The sequence below is a fragment of the Rhinolophus hipposideros genome (genome assembly GCF_964194185.1).
Source record: "Rhinolophus hipposideros genome assembly, chromosome: 9".
Taxonomy (NCBI): Eukaryota; Metazoa; Chordata; class Mammalia; order Chiroptera; family Rhinolophidae; genus Rhinolophus; species Rhinolophus hipposideros.
In genome coordinates, this window is record NC_138055.1 from 7814136 (window position 1) to 7835882 (window position 21747).

The following is a 21747-nucleotide window of genomic DNA, read 5'->3' on the forward strand; positions in this document are numbered from 1 at the left end:
TGGGCCCCACCGCACTTCCACTAGATTGTGGATGATTAAGCATTAAGCAGGCATTTAGGAGTAACTTATGTGTGCTGAGACTGGGTGATGTAATCCACCAGAAAGACTTTAGTAACTATCTGTATGTCACCTACTCCCTCCTGACTGCATGAGTGGAAATCCAGTCTCTCAGGTCACTGGAGAACCCACAGGAGGACAAGCCCCAAGCAGAGGAGTCACCTCTGTGAGGCAAGCCCAGCTCTGATGGATCAGCCACCTTTCCCAGTCCTATGAAATCAGCACCACTCCCCAACTCCAGTCCCTATGGTTTGGGTGGGCTGACATGGAGATCACATGACCTAGGCCTGGCCAATCAGCATATTCTGTTCGCCCACAAAGGGTTGGTCCAGGATGGGCATTGACCCCAGCCAGTGCCAATAAGATTCATCCCTGAGACTTCTGCTGGAACTACAGGAAAAAAATGTTCTTTCTGCAGAGATTACAAGCTGGAAGAAATTAAACCTGGAGCTCCTGGGGCCATCTTGCCTGGTGAGGGCAGTAACCTGTGTGAGGTTGAAGCCAGCCCTGGAAAAACAACCCTGGACAGAGATGGGATGATTCCTGACAACAGCCACTCTCTAGAACACAAATCTGGGCATGTCACCACCAGGCATGAAAATCTGAGGTTCCCGTCACCTACGGAAGCTAGGGTTTTGAACCCCTGGCAGAGGGGTAGGTCCCTGGAAGCACTGCAGGAGCTCCATGAACCTTATTAAATTGCTGCAAAAGATGCAGGCATGACGCCATGAATTTTTCTGGGGAGAAGGTCCACGCAAGTGTCTGTGGCCTCAAAGAGGGTCAAGAGCTGTTTGGTCACCATTGATTACACAACTTCCCAAGAACACTGCCTCTCTGTGTCTCTCTCTCTCTCTCTCTCTCTCTCTCTCTCTCTCTCTCTCTCTCTCTCTCTCTCCCTCTCTAATTTGCACTCTATGTCTAAAAATACCAAATTATTTGAAGTTCCTTAAACAGACAATGGAATTTCACACCTCCATGCTTTCACTCATATTATTCTCTCTTTCTAGAATACCCTTCCATCTCTCTTGTGCCCAGAAAACCCCTATTCAGGCACCACAGCCTAGTTAAAGCTCTACTTTGTCTCTGTGAAGACTTCCCATGCTATTTCTCATTCCATCCTAGGTAGAGTTCATCCCTGTCTCTTCTGTTCTGGGCAATCTCAGCGCTTCTGCCCTATCCTAGGCTGCCATGTACAGTTGTGCAAGTTACACACTGCACAACTTTGGAGGCCCCATCGACCTCTAGTCTTTTTTAGCCCTAGTGTATAGTTATCCATTTACCCTCCTGTCTCTTCCACTGGGCTGTAAGCTCCTGTGTCTGTATCACCTCCATGTTCCCAGAACCCAGCAGGTCCTGGCCAAGAACAGAGGCTCAGCTAACATTTGTTGAATGACTGCTCATAATACATAATGTGATAAGTCATGGTGAGAGAGGCGGATGGAAAGATCATTATAAGTAGAACAGTGGTCCTGTCCAGATTTTTATTTATTCCAGGGGTCATGCTGAGGTGGTTATTAACAAGGGTAATTATTTGGGATTTGCATCATGAGTTCTGTGCGGAGTGATTTCCAATCAATAATTAATGCCCACCCCATCCTTCCTCCCCACAAAACTAGGTCAGGGTCCTCTCGGGAAAGGCAGTGGGGTTCCCTTGTACGCTGCAAGCTGCAGCCTCCAACTGAGAACAGGCTAGGGTGAGTGAAGGCTCAATACCCCACTTTCCACACCTGCCCCCCAACAGGGTAGCCAGGGAATGTGCAGAGGAGGGAAGCAAGAAACTAGAACAAGTGCCCTACAATCCATCTGAATGTTAAGTAAGTCATTGCAGGCCTTTCTGGTGGCCCATCATTCATTCATTCATCAAACACTTATCAATACTGCTGCTTACCACATGGCAGATCCAAGGATGAATAAATCTCATTTTTCAACCCCTCAGAGCTTGCAGTCTTAGCAGAGGGACAGGGGACCACAGTGTTGGGGGAAAGGACCATGTGGGGGACCTGTGGTCACATTCCTGGAGGGACTGACTTGAGCTGGGCCCTGCAGATGACAGGAGCGTGTGGCAAAGACATAGAGGTGGGACCACTCAGAGTGCACCAGGAAGTGCTTGGAGATTCTAAGGAGTGTGGAGCTCCGCGCTAGGTGACTGGTCAGGGAGGCCCTTCGGTAAAACCTTGATGGGCTCTGAGCTTTAAATGGCAAGGGCAAACCCTAGAGGCCGGGACACAGGCCAGAGGCAAGCACTGAGGGCCAGGCACCAGCTGCAAGAAGGAGTTGGATAAGAACAGCCTCCAGGAGGCAGCGGCTCAGCCCAATCCCCACCTGGCTGCTCCATGGCTGCTCCCCGGGGCCCAGCCTTTGTTGCTCAATTAATTACATTTCCCTTGTTCTCCAGAATGTTAAAATTCTCAAAGGCTCCTGAAAACCTGCCCGGCTGGCTTCTCTGAATGGCAGCCTGATCCCTCCTCCCCACCCACCTCTCTCTGCTGAGCTGGGCCCCAGCTCACTTCATGGTCCTCCCTGGGGCCCAGGGAGTCCAGGGCCACAGAGCCAACGCATACTTAGCAAATTAGGGACCTTGAGTGCATTTATCACTTTCGTGCCAGGGAAAGGGAACCATGGGATTAGGGAGTCAGGGAGGACCCCACGAGACCCCAGCTAATCCTCCTTTTATGCCACTAGCCAAGGCAAGTCAAATGGTTCTGCCCTCAGTTCCCCCTGGCACTGGGCACAGGAGGTGGAGACGGAGAGAGGAGAGAGAAACAAAAAGACAGACAGAGAAAGTGACACAGAGAGAGACAGAAAAAAATGTAGACCCAACAGAAACGGAGAGAGAAACCAAGAGAAACAGAGACAGAGACTGCCTTCAAGACGTGTCACCATCTGCTTCAGACCACTCATCTCTCTCCACACCTTCCCCCAGCCAACCCCTCCTCCTCCAGGCACTCTTCTCTGATTCACAGTCCCAATTGGCCATGAAGCCCTCCTAGAGCTACCTTGGTTCTGTCTCTTAGTGCACTTTTCCGGCCTTCAGCCTGGCCTAAGGGCAAGGTGGGCCTTGATGGGGACAGTCTGCAGGTAACACCATAAGTGTGGTTGAGGACCCTGCTTCCCCCAGCCAGGAAGGGAAAGAGGACCCTTGAGTCCCCAGGACATCCAATGCAGAACCTCCCCTGGTGAACACCCAGAGCACCAACCCAAGACAGAATGTCTGGGTCTCAGTCCTGGCTGGGCAGCTTCGAGGTAGAGCTTGCCCTCTCTGGGCCCCAGTGGCCTCATCTACTGAAGAGGACAGTGGTTCCTGTCTAGTCAGCCTCTCAGGAATACCACTGGGGAGGGACACCTCCAAAGAGAGAGCCCCCTGAAGTCAGAAGCTGCCAGCAGCTCACCCACCCCACGGGGAAAGTGAAAATCCTTATCCCACCTGTCCCCCTCCCCACTCACAGGCCGCCACAATCTGGCCCCAGCCTCACCTCCTTCTGTCTACCATGCCTGAACTTGCTGCTCCAACCAGACTGGCAAATGCCCCTAGCATTCCTGTTCCCCACCTCTGCACACACTCTGACCCCACTTACACTGCCCTCCCCCATTCTCTGCCGTAGGGTTCCTGTCACTATTGTGCTGCCCTGGGGGCTATTCTGGGCCCACTTCCCAAGGTAGGAGGGCGTCCATGCTGGTGAGGCCCAGCCAGACCAACCCTGTTCTTGTTCTGGGTTACCTCCAGGCCCTTGCATATGCTCAGAAGGCCACCTCTCCTGGTTTAGACCCTAGCTGAGTGTCACCACTCCTGGTCCCTAGGCTGGGCTGCTGTCCCTGCAATGAGCTGCCACAGCCCTGTCCTCCCTCCAGCACAGCACCTACTACACTGCTGGCCTCTGTCGGCTCACAGCTCTGCCTCCCCTGTAAGCCAGGGCGGGGCCCTCTCCCCTCCAACCCCCCCCAGTGCAGGGTCCAGGAGAAGAGCTCTGCATCCTCCAATCCAGCCCAGGGCCTGATACAGACCGGCCCCTCTGAGGATGGATCCATTACACAACTATTTAGTGAGGACCTACTGTGTGCCAGGCACTGTTCTAGGCTCTAGGGCAGGGGTGTCCAAACTTTTTTCAATGTTTTTCACCAAGGGCCACATGCGGTAAAATACACAAACAGCCGGGCCACTCACTCGAGGTGAAGTACGTATTGCCTCACCTGGTTTATTTAAGTAAACTAAATATATTTTTGGAATTTGCTGCGGGCCAATTAACAATGGATCGTGGGCTGCAGTTGGCCCGCCAGCCGCGGTTTGGACACCCCTGCTCTAGCGATATATCAGTTAAAAAAATCAAAACAAAGTCCGCTACTCTCATGAAGCGGACATTCCTGGTAATAGGGAGAGGCAGGCAGAAAACAACAAACATCATAAATGAGTACATTTCCTTGTTTGTTGGCTGCTAAGTGCTATAAAAACAAACAAAGTGGACTAGGGGGAGGGGGAGGAAGTGCCAGGTTGGGGCAGGGGTCAGGTAGGTATGAAATAGGGGCCAGGAAAGGCCTCACTGGCGAGATGACATAGAGAAAAGATTTGAAAGAGGTGAGGCTGTGTGCACATCTGGGGAAGAGGCCCAGAGCTCAGAGTAAGCCAGGCACTCACGGATTAATGAGGAGGCAAGTGAGCGAGGCGGAGTGGAAACCCTGCAGGTCAGCGTGAGGACTCTGGCTTCCATTCCCCAGTGTCGCGGGCAAAAGAGAGACGTGGCCTGAGGAGTTTGGAAGGATCACCTGGCTGTGGGGGTGAGCGCTGAGGGTGGGGTACAGGAGAGATGTGGCCGGCCCCATCCCTTGCCTGCTGAGGTTGGCCAGGCCAGGTGCTGGCTTTCCTCCATGATGCTCCAGGGCAGAGGCTGGGCTTCCCATCCATCTGCTCTTCTTGGTCCCACCCTACCTGGCCTCTCCTACCATTACGATACATCTGGCTGGGTCCAGATGACAAAGGAAGTGAAGGTGGGGGATGTGGCTGGATTCTGGAGGTATTTTGAAGGTCGAGATGAGGGATGGGATGTGGCATATAGGAAGAAGAGAGGATTTGGGACATCTCCGAGGTTTGGGGCCTGAGGTCAGAGGCATGGAGCAGCCATCAGTGGAACGGGGCTCTGTTTGGATATGTGGAGTTTGGGGTGCCTGGTATCTATCCATGTGAGGTCATTTCGTAAGATCTCGGGATCAGGGGTTCAGGAAAGAGGGGTGTGGCCTGGAGTATCATGTGGGTGGCACCAGGGTAGAGACAGTCTCTAGGTGGCATTTAAAGTCAGGAGCTGGGAGCAGACCGATGACAGGTGGGCAAACTGATGGAGCCGCTCAACCTTGTCACACTTTTCACCAGGGATCCCTAGACCGGACCCTCTGTTCTAAGGGAAGCAGCCAGGCAGGGGACCCTTGGTGGCAGTAGAGGACCTAGGAGGAGATAGAGGGTGTACTTCCTGCCCTGCATCTCCTCTGGAGGTCCGGGGTGCTCTCTGCAGACAGGAGCTGTCAGCCCAGATTAGCTGGGCCACTCTGCCAGGCCAGCTCCAGAAGAAATAGCTGGACTAGCAACAGCCTCTACCGAGGGCACAGCCCGCAGCCAAGAGGAGGGGAGCCAGGCCAAGGGCAATGGGGACCGAGGCTGTGGCCTGGCCACCGGACTCCCCTGTCTCTCTCTCTATCTGGCCAGGTGAGTGGAGGGTGCTGAGCCACCGAGAGAGGCCTTCTGCTGCTCCTGCCACTGCTAATGCCAGCTCATCAGGGGCACATTGGGTGCCAGGGAGGGCAAGGCAGCATAAGACCCAAGGATACCGCTGCTGGCCTGGCCCATTGGCCTGTGGGCTGATGAGGGGTCTCAGTGCTCGCTCCTGAGATAGAAAACAAACCCCAGCCAAGGAGTGAGCACCCCTGTACCCTCCATCCCAGGAGAGACCTTGGACTCCTCTCCAAGGCCGTCATGCTCATGCCTTAGAGTGTGGGTCTGGCCTCTGTCCCACTGAAGGTCCCCGCACCCACTGTAGCCCAAAGATCTACTCATTCTTCAAACATCCTATCCCCCCACCACGAAGCCTCTTCAAAGTACATGGCAGCCCACTGCCTCCATTAGAGCATGTGTCCCACTGGCCCATCGCCCCGGCTCACATGTCTGCCTGCACAGAAGAGACTGCATTTGAATCTTCTCCATGATCCCACATTTGAGCCAGGGCCTGGCCCAGTGGCTCTTCAGTGGATGCTACTTTGAATGAATGAATGAGTGAATGAATGAATGAATGAATGAATGAATGCATAGCGGCCCACTCCCCTGATGTGCTGTCCCGCCCAGGAATCATTCCACCCTGACGTGTAGAGGAAACTCGGCCACTGGTTGGGGGAGCTGACTTTACCCTGCCCTTCCACCCCAGGAATTCTTCTTTCACAGTTCTGGCAGCTCTTTCCTGTTCCTGAGTCAGGTTCTACCCAGATGTTCTGGCCAGATGTTCTCCCACCCCCATCTCTTACGGGAAGGCAGCAGCATTGGGAAAATTGGCCCTCCCCACTCCATCTTCCCCCCTATCTCTCCACCTCCCTCCTTCCACCCCTCCCTTCATCATGGGGACTACCAGGCTTTTCTCCCACAGGGCACCTCAGGGCCCCTTGTGGGTGCCAAGGACAGACAGCCCTGAAGTCCAACGTGTGCCTGGGGTCAAAGCCTCCTTCAGCTGCCCCCAGACTCCAAGTAAACACACGCTCCAAGGGAAAATATGGAGATTTTCATCCAGCTCTGTTTCAAAGTGACTCTCCCAGCTCCCTTTCCAATAGATGCCCCCCAGGGCAGAGTCCAAGAAGGAATCCTAGGGCCTCCCTCTTCTGTCCACAGCACGGCTGGCCTGACTGCCACCTGGTTGGGCATGGACCTGGCCAAAAGGGCCAGAGCAGTCCTGCACCTTGAGAGCCAGGAGCTGGCCGTGAGTCCAGGGTCCCTCCATCTGATGGGCATGTGAAGACCCTGTGCCTCTGGGACCACATTGTTCTGAGACTTCTTCTAAAACCAAAAGCCTAGGATTCTGCAGCTGGATGATTCTCAAATGCTCTGTGACTCTCAGCAAGTCTACTTCCAAGATCCCAAGAGTATGTGACGCCCACATCATCAGCAATCGGTGTCATCACCTTCACTAGGCATGGTTTGCTGCCCCTCAGTCTAGCAATGGGGGCCTGGGACCCCATTTTACAGATGGTGAAACTGAGGCACGAGAGGTGGAGCCAAGCCGCTGGACAAGATCCCAGGGGCAAACCCTGATCTAACTGCCCTGGATGCTGTAGTCTATGGCCCCAAAACTGGGGGCCTTTCCCCATGAGAAAAGGGGGCAGTTCATTCTACACCTATTCTCCACCTGGCCCTGCAGACTAACCCATGTGAGGTGCTATGTGCCATCCTCGTGGTGCAGACAAGGGACCAAAGCAAGAGAAGAATCTTCCCCAGGCCCTGCAGCTAATTATACAGGACCAAGCTTTGAGAGCTGCCAGGGCAGCGCAGAGGTCATAGGTCACGTTCTGCACTAACCAGTGCTCTCTCCTGCCTCCTGCTCTGACCCGTCCCCCTCAGTCTGCACAGGGCCCAGCACTCTGAGAACCCTGGACTCTGACAGTGGAAGGCGGTCAGAGGGACTTTGAGGGCATCATTTCATCCATGGGACCTTTCTGTTTTGACCCTGGATGTGGGCAGAGGTCCTTTCTCAGGCCCTGCAGACGTGGTGGGTGGCCGGGGTGCCCACATGCTAAAAGGAGAGAAAGGATCTTATGAAAAGGAACGAAAGTCTCTGGGGTTGGGCGCGCACAGGATGAAATCCTAGCTCTGCCCCTAGCCAGCTGTGTGGCCTTGGGCAGGTTATCCGGCCCTCTCTGCCGCAGTTTCCCCATCTGTAACGTGGCTATCACAGTGGTACCAACCCTCTAGGGCTATTGTGAAGATGAAATGGTGCAGCCCATGTAAAGCGCTGTGACGGGTTTGTTGTAAGCACCTGATAAATTTTGGCCACTTATCATTATCAGTACATCCCGGGAAGATGTGGAACGTCACCTCCCGCGACCCTGACCTACAGTCCTCTGTCCAGCCACACTGTTCCCAGGCCGGCAACTCCTCCTCACCTTGGCACGTGCAGGTTGTCTGCCGGCAACGTCCGCCCCAACCCTCTGTGTACTTCGTGAGCATCTTTCTAAACCAGCCTCTGAGAAGACGTCCTGATGCTGCCACCCTCCATCCTCAGTGCTCTTCATAACAGTAGCACCTATTAACCACTTACTGCATACAAGGCTCTATGCAAGCTCTTTACACACATGGCATTTCATCCTATAAAACCGTATGGAAATTGGTATTATTGACCCCATTTTCCCATGAGGGAAATGGAGGCCCAGAGACGAGCATAGCTTGCGCAGGGCCCCACAGTGGGCGTGTGGAGGGATGAGACCTTGGCCTGTCGGTGCAGAGCAGACCTCCCGTGCTGGGTCCTGAGCTGGCCTTGACCGTGGCCTTCCCCACAGCACTGTCAGCTTTGCTGCCCTGTCTGTGGGCCCTGCCCTGGCAGCACACTCTCTACCTCTCCACACCACCCATCCCAGGCCCAGCCCACAGGTCCCTGCAAACAGGTGAGTTCTTGCTGAACCAGGGATTGTGGCTAGATGGGGCCCTGACGGGGTGGACAATGGCCAGGCCAGGCTCAGCATCTCCACCAGCTGTGCCTGAGCTCCCCAGGCCTCTGTCCCACCCCCCTCCAAGGCCAGGGCGGGTGTGCTGTGGCCAGGTGCAGATGGGGCCAGAAGCTCAGACTCAGCTGACTCAGGCCTTAGCAGTGACTGCCCTACTTTCTCACTGGAGGGGGAATAAAGCACTTTTCATATTTAAATGGCTTGGCCAGTGGGCTTTGGTAGGCTGGGTGAGGCCTGCGGTCAGCTGGTGCCAGAAGGGGTCACTTTTAGAGCTAATCCAACCCCAACGCCCAGAAAGGGCTAGTGACTTATGAAAGGTCACACAGCAAGTAAGCAGAACCCAGCCTCCTGACTCACACGCAGTCTGGTGCTTCCTGCCTCCCTCCCCAACCTTCTCCTTCACGCTGTCTCCTTCCCTTTCTCCATCAGTGGTTGAGTGGCTAAGACAGAGTTGGAGGGACGTATTTTATTGGGTTTTGTAAAGAGCACCGTGACTTCCAGGTCCCCCACCATTCTGGACAAAGTGTAAAACCACACATCTAATCCAGTCCCTCCTCCTGCTTTGTGCAAATAGGGAAACTGAGGCTTGAAGAGACGAAAGGACTGTCCAGGTCACACAACAGACTCCTTGAAGAGGTGAGAGCCAGAACTTGCATTTCCTGACAACCCAACTGAGTTTTCCTGGTTGATCGTGTTTTTAAACTAATTTTGAAACTGCAGGCAGCCACCCCACTCTCCACAGCTTTGTAACTAATAACCTGTAATTTGACTCTGCCTATTCCCAACTCTCCAGGCTGCCATCTGGTGGCGAAATTGAAAACTACGGGTTATTATTGAAAAGCATGAATCCCAGGGCAGAAGCAGCTCTAAAGATACAGGGGAGGATGTGGAATGTTTCAGGGAAACAGCTAGAAAAAAAGGAGACAACCAACCAAACCTCTCTAGGAGGCACTTCAGAGAGCCCATGTCCCCTGTGTCATTCATTCCCCAGTGACTGTGGGCAGAGGACGTGGCACCTGGGAAAAAGCTGCCGCTCCTGTAAATGGGAAGCTGGATCAATGGATCTGCTCTAACCACCGGAGGTTCCTGTTAAGTTACTCAGGAATGTGAATTTATCTTAAGGTCCTTTCCAGGGGGAGTGCTAGGCAGTTTCTAAGTCGGGGGAGGGGGGCATCGGTTATATTTTGGATCCCAGAGGGTTCTTGCTCCCAACACTCCCCCATGCCAGATTCTGAGGGCTGAAAAGCAGAATCAGCTCAGAGAAGAAAACAGCTCAGAGCACTCCCAACTCAGGCCACACTGGGGCTCCCAGGGCCGCCTATTAGCAGGAAGGAGGCCCCAGAGGAAGGACCAGACTCATCTCTGGGCTCTCTGGTCCCTGCAGCCTCCAAAATTGGAGACTCCAGGAGCGCAGGACCCATCCTGCCCTTCTCTAGAGAAGGAGGCAGGCTGGCACAGGGGACCTGGAAGTGACCTCCACAGCCAGGAGCCATCTAATGAGCTCCTCACACAGTGGGAGAGGAAAGAAGGGGGAGGACAGACACAGGTGCCCACACAGCCCTCGTGTGTGCATTTGTCACATGTACACACATCCACCCCACGAGTGCACATCCCGCCATGTGTGTACACCTCCCATGTGCACACGCACCCCACACGTACATACCCCCTCACATGTGGGTGGGTGATGGAGCTGGAGTTCTAAGTCCCTTAGCACAAGTGAGCGAGTCCGGGGTTCCCCTTGTTGGTGAAAAGCTTCACAATGCTCTCCCTCAAACTAAGCAGTTTCTTTTCCCACCTTGCCCACTGTGACAGCCACCTCCCCCCAAGGAACCTTGCCCCTGAAAAGCCAGACTCCCCAGCATGCTGCGATCCAAGTTCTTTTGGGACTCAGAGGTGTCAGGGCCACCCTCTGGCATCTTCAGGCCCAAATACCGACCCATGAGCCCGTGACACCAGCCACATCTGTCCGGTCACTGAGAGGGTGTGTGCCCAGCACGGGCCTGGCACTGGAACGCACTGGATGAAGGGGTGTCTGTGTGGGCCAGGGATGAAGGAGGGGCGCCAACTCACTGGGCACGCGGTTGATGGCTTTGAGGGGCCTCAGGACTCGCACAGTGCGGATGGCTGACAGGTTGATGTTCTGAAGGTCCAGGGAGTACTCGACCATCCTGTGGAGAAAGTGGGGGAAAGTGAGGGGCGGAGCAGGAGGGACAGGCAGGGCCATGGGCCAAACATAATCCTCTGCCCGCGCACACCCACCCACGTGTGCCAATGCCTGCCTGAAAGGGGTAAGTAAGAAAAGGGGGTCAGAATCCAGGCTGCGCCTCAGTCAGCCATAGGGCCTGGAGCTGTCTCCTCCTTAGTGAGCAGGGCTGGTGACATCACCCTCCTAGACCGTCCTGAAGATCCAGTAATTGCAGCTGGGGGCAGAGGGAATGGAGGAGCAGAGACCTTGGGCCGTCCCCACTGTGTGCCCAGCACTGTGCCAGGTGGCTTCTGCCCCCACCCCCAGAGTAGCCTCTGAAAGTTCCCGTTCCTGGGGGCGGTGGGAACTGAGGAGCGGAGAGCCCCAGGCTAACCCCAGAAGGCGGCCCACCATCAGGATCCCAGCAGCAACAGCGTCTGGAAGCCCTGCTGTGGGCAGAGGCCTGAGTGGAGCCCCTGCCCTTACTTCTCCGAGTCTTCAGGGGCCCCCTAGGCAGGGTTACTGGTGGAGAGGAGACTGCAAGAGAGCTGACCTCACACGTGCCCAGGTCACCCAGCGAGTGGGCAGAGGCTCAAGCCAGGAGCCTCACCAGGTCCACCCATTCCCTCCCTGCTCTTCCGGCCTCTGAGCTCCATCACGGGCTCGTGCCAGGCTGGGCACCACCGGCCACATCTCCAGGGATGTGGCAGGCACCCTACCTTGCTGCAGGAATCATCCACTCTTTCCTGGATATGGCTGCAAGGCCCCCAGGCTCGTCCCACAGGTTCACTGCACTCCCCCGCTCCGGGCCTTTGCTCCCACTGTCCCTTCTGCCTGGACTGCCCCTCCCTCATCGCTGCCCATTGAAACTGTATTTATGCAGTTGTCCCTGGAGTCCTAAAAGTTTTTCCACACCACAGTCCATAGTGAACCAAACCAGTGTAGCTGCAGATCCAAGAATGACCCAGACCCGGCCCCTACCCTCAGCAGTACGCACTTGGGCGGGGAAGAGACTCAAAGGCGAAGACAAGACTGGAGCCCTCATCACTGCCTCGGGGCCTCACCACCCCCCCCACACACACACACAGTCAATCCGCCCTGCAGCTCCTTGGAGGCAGTTTGCCTCCTCCAGGAAGTCTTCTCAGATCTCCACAGAAGTCAGATTTCCGGGGTCCCCTCTGTAGTTCCCTGACCTTCCACCAGATCCTACCTGCTCAGTGGTTACCTGTCCCCCACCCTCCACTGAAAGACAGGTCGTGGGGCATGCAGCCCTGGGTGCCCCACTCACCAAACCCTTCCCCACCCCAACATCAGACCCCAAGGCTCCAGCAGTGCTGTTAGCTCCACCTGCCACCACCATCAGCAGGAAATGTAGGCTTTTCCTACACACCATGCAAACCTGTCCGACTGTTGTAAAGCCACCACCCCTCCCACTGCTAAGGTATAATTGAGTGAAAGCTTCCTTTGCCTGAAATGCTTCCATCCATCCCCCAGCTTTCCGAGGCACAGGCTCTGGCTCATTTCTCTCTCTCTCTCTCTCTCTCTCTCTCTCTCTCTCTCTCTCTCTCTCTCCTCCCCAACCCACTGCTTTCTCTCTCTCACCCTTACACACACAGAGTCACACACCTGCACACAACCATCGGTGCACATACACATTCATTCCTTGGACACCCTCATTAACACATACTCCTACCAGAGCCCAAATTCATATGAGGGGGGCCTGACAAAAAAGTGACAGAGCCCTAAAACTAGAGACAGAGACCTGGGGGATCAGAGGAGGAGGGAGGGAGGGAGCCAGGGGTGCCAGGGGCAGCAGCCAGGCGGAGATGGAGAGGTTGAGGCGCGCCTGGGGAGCCGTGGCTGAGGGCAGATGCTCTGGGGAGGGGGCGCGAACGGAGTGGATTCCGCTGTGAGGGCACCAAACTGTCGCTCTCAGATTTTGTAGAAAGAGCTCTCCAGGCAGCCAAGGAGATATGTGTGATGGAGACGCTGCGGAGGTGGCACACATACAGGCGCACACACACGCACACACACACACGCATGTATGCACACACATGCACACACGCACACACGCACACAAACACGCGTGCGCACACACATAGGCACACACTCACACGCACACATAGGCACACGCACGCACACATGCACGCACACACACGCACACACCAGGTTTACGAGACCCACCACATCAGCCCATCACAGGCCGCCAGGCTCATCTCCAGCCCACCCCACCCCCACACCCCACCCCCATAAACACAACCTTTTTCCTCCAGCCCTGGCTCTCTCCATCCTGCCAACGGGGGTGGCACCGGACCCTGGGGAGAACTGGGACCCCAGGCTTGGTTTATGCTTTGCTGGGTGTGCTGCAGGTAGGGGTGCCCAGCCTATGCCACATTGAACCCACCCTGGTCCTATGTTCCAGGAGCTCCAGCAGGTGCCAGCCCAGGATTCGGTCCATCACCATGAAGTCTCACAACAAAAGCAGATGCTTGATAGACGATGGGTAGACAGAGGAAAGCAAATGACTTTGGAGGCCTACTGCCTGCCAGAGACTGTCTCATTCTCACCCTGCAGCAACCTGTCTGAGCCTCGCACAGGACTCAGACCCCACCTCAACCCTCTCCATGTTTCCCTGGACCAGGGCAGACCGAGGCTACAAGCCGCCCAGGGTCTGGCCGCTGTGGGGGCCCTCAGGACAACCTGCCTGGTCCCTGGCTGCTCCCTGTGCCACACAGCCGCACGCGCTCCACGTCCCTCCTCACAGAACCTGTGGTCCACAGACTGGGACTCCTGGTTCTTGATGAAGTGAGGGGTGCCTCCCATGGCCCCTGCCCTGGGATAGGCTGGGGAGCAAGAACGGGGAACTTCGATAGATGCTGTGCGTATTCAGGCCCTATGGTGAGAAGAGTTCACTTTCCTTTTGTTTCTCTAAACCAAGTAAGGGGGTGCGGGGAGGGGTCCCGAGTGAGTTGCAAGTTGTGACTGGATATATGTTACTGAGCCTCACGATTACCCAGTTCGCAAACTTTAGGGGCTGAATACCTCCCGACCCCAACCCTCTCCTGGGAGACTCACCAAACTCCTGCCCTCACCTCTGAGCGGGACTGAAGCAGCCACCGCCTGGCAGATTCTGAGGGACACATTAGCCCAGCCTCTGCCCTTCACCCCTGACCTGACCCTCCAGGTCTTCAGCATGAGAACATACCTTCGGCAAAAATTCCCGAGACCTCCTCAGTTGCAGCCCTCAGCGTCCCCACTGAAAAGCCCTCAAAAGAAATTTCTCGGCAAATTTAGTGTCAAGATCTTAGTGTCAAGTTCTGAGCTTCCTGGCAGTCAAGTCAAAAGGGGAAATGCGATGAGTTACTGAGTTCTTAGCAGCAGGCAAGATCTTGGCACTGTGGATGCTTCCAGGGAATCTGTTTGCCTAAACATTTCTCCCAGGTCCTAGCTCTCTCTTCTATATTTCATGAACCTTTTGGGGGTGTCCTGCTGCTACTGCCTCTCCTGTCTAGGGGAGCAAGACCGGGTAGAAGTGCATTCAATGATAAAGAGCACATAGTAGGCGCACAGTGAAGACTCCAGTAGTTCTCATTCTTCTCTGAGGGGATACGCTGGACTAGGAAGAGGAGAGATGGGCAGAGCACGTGACTGGGAGGTAAGAGCTGTGGGTTTGTCTCCGCTCTGGGGAGCACGCTCTCCCAATGGTGAGTCCACGGACCAATAAGCCCAACTTGGGACAGTCTGCTGACAGCTCCACCAGCCCTGCCTGAATCGGGTCACCATCCCTCTCTCCTGACAGCTGCAGCAGCCTCCCACCTGGTCTCCAGCTTCCTGCTTCCTCCCCCTACAGCCCATCCTCCGTCAGCTGCAAACCTCCTAAAACACAAATCTCGCTGTGTCACTCGCCAACTCAAAGCTTCAATGGCTCCCCATTGCCCTCAGATCAAAGACCAAGCCCCTGACCACAGCCTCCAAGGCCCTCCTGGTCTGGCCTCTGGCCCCTCCCCCCAAACCTGCTTCTAATCCATCCACCCCAGGCACAATGCCAGGCCTGCCGAGCTCCCCAAAATACACCCTTCTCTGCCCCCTTTCCTTTGCCAACTGCCCCTTCTCCTTACTTTCATCCTTCCTTGCAGAACATGTCTTCCATGAAGCCTTGCCCATTCTCTCCATGTACCCTAGGCTGAGTTCAGCCCTCTCTGCCCTGGCTCCTCCCACACCCTGTTCACAGCTCCTGTCTAGACTGGGTTCCCCCAAAGCAGACCCTGAGCCAAAGACTTGGGAGCAGCAATTCACCTGGGAGGTGATTCCAGGAAGTACAGCGAGGGAGACAGAAAGGGAGAAAAGCCAGTGAGGGGCTGCTCACAAGCACGTGCCACCACGGGCAACCAGGGTGCCTTTCCAGCGGGGACCCTTGACATGTGGTCCTCAGAAGTAGACCAGCGAGGGCAGGGGACTGCGGCATTACCCACGGATAGGTTAGATGCTGGCTACACACCTCTCTCCTCCTCGGACACAGCCCCCACACCAGCCCCGAACCACACACAGTAGGCACTCAGGGAATCTGCCAGCATGAATAACACTTGTGACAGGAGTTGTCCTACCCTCTTCGACCCCCTTCCTCCTCCTCCCACCTTGGATGACAGCTGTGGGAGTGCCCCACCCTCAAAAAAGAGAAAGTGAAGAAGGGCCGCTGTGGGTGAACAACCACCGGGCTGACTTCCCTCAGGTCCCACGGAAGACACCACTTGCGGGAGTGAGACATTAATTCCTAATTACACAGTTACTTTATCACACAGCTTCAGTGCTAAAAGTCTAAAAAAAATCAACAAAACCTCCACTGCCTCCTGCCAGCTCCCAAGCGCCTAATTAGGTAAGTAATTTAGGCTCTAAAGCGGGCACTTTCGTCCTGACATCAGCCTACGGGGAGAGTGGCTGCACTTGGCTCCTGGGTGTCATCTGGGGAGAGGGACTCGGGTGTGGCTGTGCTAGGGTGGGAACAGAAGGTGGATATCCACTCTTCAGGGCACCCCCCCATTTATTCTTCTCCAACTCCCAATTTCCCTAGCTCCCAGGAGAGGCCCAGAGACACAGGCCTGGTCAACCAGTGGATGCCAGGCCCCCGCCACCGCGACTGGATGGGCTCAGGATGGGCCTGTGGCCCCAGGTAGACCCAGCCCTTGAGTGGGCACTGCAGGCTGCTCTCCCTGGCTAAGCTACCACCTGGAAACCCTGAGGTGCTAATGGCCATCCTGTCACCGTGGTGGCCTGAGAATTTTGCCAACACAAAGGAAGGCTGAGGCCAAAGCTGGAGAGAGGCAGGATCCTGACCATATGGTCCGATAACTCCTTCCAGCTGTACCTGAATCCTGGACCTGCCCTCTTTACTTCCCAGTGATACGAGCCAGTACATGCCCTCTGGGGCGTGGGGCCCGTTTGCATTGCGTTTCTGGCACTCACAACTCGAGTGCTGGCTGATTCCGAAGGGTCTCCTGAGCACTCGCTATGTGTCGAGAGCACTTTACACTCCTTCCCACGGTGGGATTATGGCACCCACTGCACAAGAGGAGGCTGAGACTCAGTCCTTCTACCTGCACACAGCTAGGTAATGGGGGAACCAGGAGCTCCGCGGGCCCACCCCCACCCTGAACTCATCCATCATCAGGCCAGGCTGCGGTCTGGCTCCTGAATACCCCTCAGCTGGCAGGATGGCGGGTAAGCACAACACACACACACACACACACACACACACACACACACCCCACAGAATAGGGCCAGCCTGGGGGCAGTGTTTCCCAGAGTATGGAGTAGACCTCGGGCAAGTAAGTCACTGAACCAACCTCCCAGGAGTGGGGGAGATGGAATGTGTTCCTACATGGACTCAGTGCTCAGAACAGAGCCTGCCACAAGTCAGAGCCAAATCAGTATAAGCTAGTATTACATCACAGCTTCACTCACTGCCTCACGTCACACTTGCCCACAAATCACATGATGCTAGCTTTAACACTTCCCTGGGTACACCTCCTGCTGAAGAAAGCCCAGGGGGTCAAGGTGTCCGGCCACGACTCCAGCACTGCCCACCACTTGCCCTGCATTCGAGGACACCCCAACCTCTCCACTCCCAGAGTGCACCTTGCTGTTTCCTGCTACGTGCCTTTGCACCTGTCAATCCTTCCACCCGCAGCACCCTTCCCAGCTCTCCAGATCCCAGGCCCGGGTAGAAGTGAGCTCTCCTTCCTGCCTGGTGCCCCACTGTGCCTCTATTAGAGCACCTCTGGCTCCGAGGCATGCTCTGCCATGTCCCTGTTCCTCAGAGTCCCCGCTGGATGCCCGGTGCCCAGCACCCAGCCTAGGGCTCCCCATGCCGGCTTGTCAAACAAATAACTTGAAGGACAAAAATCAGAAAAAAATCTTGGAGCTGACAAGAAACAACATAAATGACTGAGATTTAACACCTTTCCAGGAAATCCCCCTCCCAGGAGATGATTTCTGTATGTTGCTGATAAAAATAGGGTGTTTCCTCAATCTTTGCAAAGGGGCCCACGGGGCTTTCTTAAAATGTAATTTAAGATGTAGCTAATGGAAAGGAAGCTGAGATGCTGGATACGGCAGATCATCTGTCAGAAGGTGGCTCTGTGATGACTCAGGTTTGTGTTGGTAGACCACTAGTCTATGCCACTCTCCCGGCGCCCAGCACGCGTAGGTGCTCAGCGGAGGAAGGGAAGAAGGAAATAATGGAAAGAGAGAATTAGGAAATAATAACATTGACCCAGCACGTCATGATTTATGGGTTATTTTCATAGACACACACACACACACACACAGTGCCAAAAAAAATGTATACACATTTTGAGCAAAGAAAAAACTATTAAAATTTTAATACTCAATATATACCAATAACAAAAGATGAATACAAGTCATGTTTGACTTCTGCAATTGCAAAAGATGCTCAAAGTGGTTACCATCAGCATTCACACACTTCTGATTATGGCGAACTACTGCTTGAGCAACGCTGACCAAAGTATCCACTTGTAGACATGTTTTTTGGCACCCCCGGTATATACAAGGTCAGACAATTAAGTTCGCAAACTCACCCTAGAAAAAGTGCTACACACCTCACTACTGAATATCACTACAGTCGCCTTTGAAATACTCCCCTTGGGAAGCTATGCACCGATGCCAGCACCTAGTCCACCCTTCCAAGCAGTTTTAGAACTCTTTTTCTGGAATGGCCATCAGAGCTATCGTTGTATTACCCTTAATGTCCTGAATGTTATCAAAATGTCTTCCTTTCAATATTTCCTTTATCTTCAGGTAAAGAAAGAAGTCATTGGGGGCCAGAGCAGGTGAGTAGGGAGAGTGTTCCAATACAGCTATTTGTTTACTGGCTAAAAACTCCCTCACAGACAGTGCTGTGTGAGCTGGTGCATTGTCGTGATGCGAGAGCCATGAATTGTTGGCGAAAAGTTCAGGTCGTCTAACTTTTACATGCAGCCTTTTCAGCACGTCCAACTAGTAAACTTGGTTAACTGTTTGTCCAGTTGATACAAATTCATAATGAATAATCCCTCTGAGAGCAAAAAAGATTAGCAACAGCGTTGCAACAAGTTCGTGAACTTAATTGTGAGACCGTGCGTGCGTGTGCGCATGCGTGTGTGTGTATATATATACATACATACATATAGCCTCACACAAATCCTATGAAACCAGAAGAACAGGGGTTATGTAGCCCACTTGACTGATAAAGAAACTGATGTTCTGAACCCAACGCAGGCCAAGTTCAAAGTAAAGGGGGAATTGGGGGCAACAAAGTCAAAGGAAGGGCTGCATAGACAGATCCCGGGCAGGTGGGAACCCGGGCAGCTCCAGCGACCTCATCAGCCGGAGACCCTGGACCTTGTCTCGCCAAGGCTCCATTCAGGTGACAATGTTCCAGAAGTTTTTATCTCTGAGTATTGTTGCCAGACAAATACAGGCTGCTCAGTTAAGTTTGAATTTCAGATAAGCAACAATACCCTGTTTCCCGGAAAATAAGACCTAGCCGGACAATCAGCTCTAATGCATCTTTTGGAGGAAAAATTAACATAAGACCCAGTCTTATTTTAACATAAGACTGGATATAATATAATGTAATGTAATGCAATATAATATAATATATAATATAATACCAGGTCTTATATTAATTTTTGCTCCAAAAGACGCATTAGAGCTGATTGTCCAGCTAGGTCTTGTTTTGGGGGAAACACAGTGTGTAATTTTTTTGTATGTGTCCCAAATATGCCTCATGTCTGCCTCATATGAAATTTAGTTCCATTACTCCAAAGTAATCTTGGCACCACGGCAGGTGGGCATGGCTGCTGGGAACCAGATAGAGACACTTTTAGCACGACCAGAAATGTCTCTTCCAGGGCACTCAACGGCAGCATTCTGAGAGCTGGCTGGTGAGGCTGCCCAAGTCCTCCCAGCAGATCAACTGAAATATTTTGGCCTCTGAAAAGGTAACACCCCTGATGCCGTGAGTCTGAACGGGTTCTGGGGTCAGTTGTACCTGAGTACATCCTTGATCCGGCCCCTACAAGAGGTGTGACCTGCTAATCTCTCTGAGCCTCTATTTCTTCATCTTCCAAGTTCTCAAGGTTGTGAGAAAGTAAGAGCACCCAGCCCAGTTAGCAAACAGTTCTAGTAAATCATCTCAGCGCTGGTGGTTTCTGCCTGCTGGAGCGCCCTTCGCTGCTCCTAAGGGATTGATTTGCCAAGTCCTAGGATTAATTTGCCAAGTACATCCTGCCCACTCTCAGGCCACGTGGCATGGATGGGGCTGACCTCACACCCAGTGCCTGAGTGGGACTTGACCTAAGTCTGGCCAATCAAAGCCCTGCCTCATTCCCGCCACAGTGATTGGTTAAGGGATGAGCACATGATACTCATTAGCCAATTCAAGCCAAGGAGGCTCCATTCCACACTCTTTGGAGTGGTTGGGAAAGGAAAGGGGTTTTGGGGTTGAACCCGAGTGAGAAGGCTATGAACACTGAGGCTGCCCCCCGCCACCCTCCACCCAAGAGGAAAGCTGCCAGGGATGGAGGTCCGCACAGGAACAAACAGAGCTGTGGGACAGAGGACACACTATCTGGTGACATCCTTCAGGATTCTGCATCAAGCAGACCCTAAAGCCAGAGACCCCTGGACTTCAGGTAAAGGAGATGATAAATTCCCTTAAACTAGGTTGGGCAGATTCCTGTGCCGTGTAACTGAGAGAGTCCTGCGTGATTCATGACTGACTGGTGTCTGGCTTGTCGACCTGTGGCCTGAGAATCTCTAGTGACTAAGTCCCCTCCCCCATGGCATCTGGCGTCCCATTTCCATGGAAACGGACCTGAGCAGTGATCATCACTCTCACTCTCCCACTCTACTCCATATGCAAATGTGGAATCATCTACACCACGGTTCCCGCTGGAAACTTCCCAGGTCCACACCCACCCAACGGCCAGTTAAGCTTAAAGAAAATGGCCCCAGACACTTCCCCCAACTCTGGGGTGCCTGAATACAACAGATATGACACAGACATGTTGCGGAGCCTCCTCCTCCATGCTGGCCCAGGGGACTCCAGGATGATGACTCAGCCTCAGCCTTGCCGAGCACCCCATCCTTAGAGCTGACAGACTCGTAGAGCCCAGGACAAATCAGGGTGTAAAGCCAGTGTCACGGCCAGGAGGGTGCTCTGGGCCTGCTGACAAATGGTGTGTTTCCCTGACCCACAGATAGTGCACACAGAGCCATGCAGGAGGCAGGCCAGCTGCAAGGGCTTCTGGGAACAGCCCCAATGATGACCCCCCGATGCCCATAACCACAGCCAGGTCTGCTGGCAGGCACAGGCCTCTGTGGAGCTTGTACTGGTTGGTATTTGACTTCACATTTCTCAAAAAATCACGCGCCCTGACCAGTCAGTCCTGGCAGAGCCCCCAGGTCCCGACCAGGACTTAAAGACATGATATGGCCACAGCTTTGGCCGAGAGCAGACAAACTCAGACGCTGGGAAAGGAATGTGGCAGACTCTGAGAGTTGCCCACCCAATGAGTATTCTCTTCTTCCAATCTTGCCTGACCCCAGGGAACAATTCTTGGTTGATTTAGCCAAATTCAATGATGTTTCCTACTTTCCTAGCTTCTCTTGCAGCTAAGGATGGCCACAAGACCCAGTTCTGGCCACGTGTGCTGGGACAGGGGAAGAATCTAGAAAAGAAAATGTTTTCCTGATCCAACTGGACAGGTGCGGCTGCCACAGCCCTGTCTCCCTTTATCCTTTCTGCCGTCTGTGCACCGTGATGCCCACAGCTTCAGCAGTCACCTTATGAGCACGAAAGGAAGGCCTGGAAAATCCCAAGGACATCACAGAGCCATCACCACTACCCACTGACCTCTAAGCTTCATATTACGTCAGGAAAAAACACCCCAGGATTTGCTTGAGCCACTGTGGGTTGGGTGTTCTGTTCCTTGCAACCAAAAGCATCCTTGACAAACACCCCCAGCAAATTACACAGAAGCAGGACTTGATTCCAGCTGCTGAAGTCAAGCTCCCGACGTCCAGCAGCCCCTGTGCCCCTTACCAGCCCATGACCTTGGGCAGGTCACGCCCTCTCCCTGTGCATTATCTGTGAAATGGAACTGACCACAGTCCCTTCCTCAGAGCCGGTTGGTCAGTCTGTCGGAAGATTAGACTAGGTCACGCACAGCAGCGGCCCACAGTGAGGACTCAGCAGATGCTCTTGTTTTTATCATACCCCGCCCTGCGTGATGTCTGAGAGGATTCAATTCCCTTTGCTTTTT

At 54.0% G+C, this 21747-nt stretch overlaps 1 protein-coding gene across 3 annotated transcripts in view; it reads right to left on the reverse strand.

Annotated features, from left to right (window-relative positions):
• Window positions 1-21747, reverse strand: part of CACNA1I (calcium voltage-gated channel subunit alpha1 I) — a 111351-nt gene that overhangs the window by 50683 nt on the left and 38921 nt on the right. For all 3 annotated transcript variants that reach the window (XM_081061381.1, XM_081061380.1, XM_081061379.1), the window contains exon 5: window positions 10810-10907. In XM_081061381.1, the coding sequence (XP_080917507.1) occupies window positions 10810-10907 (98 nt within the window). The remainder of the gene's footprint in view (window positions 1-10809; window positions 10908-21747) is intronic.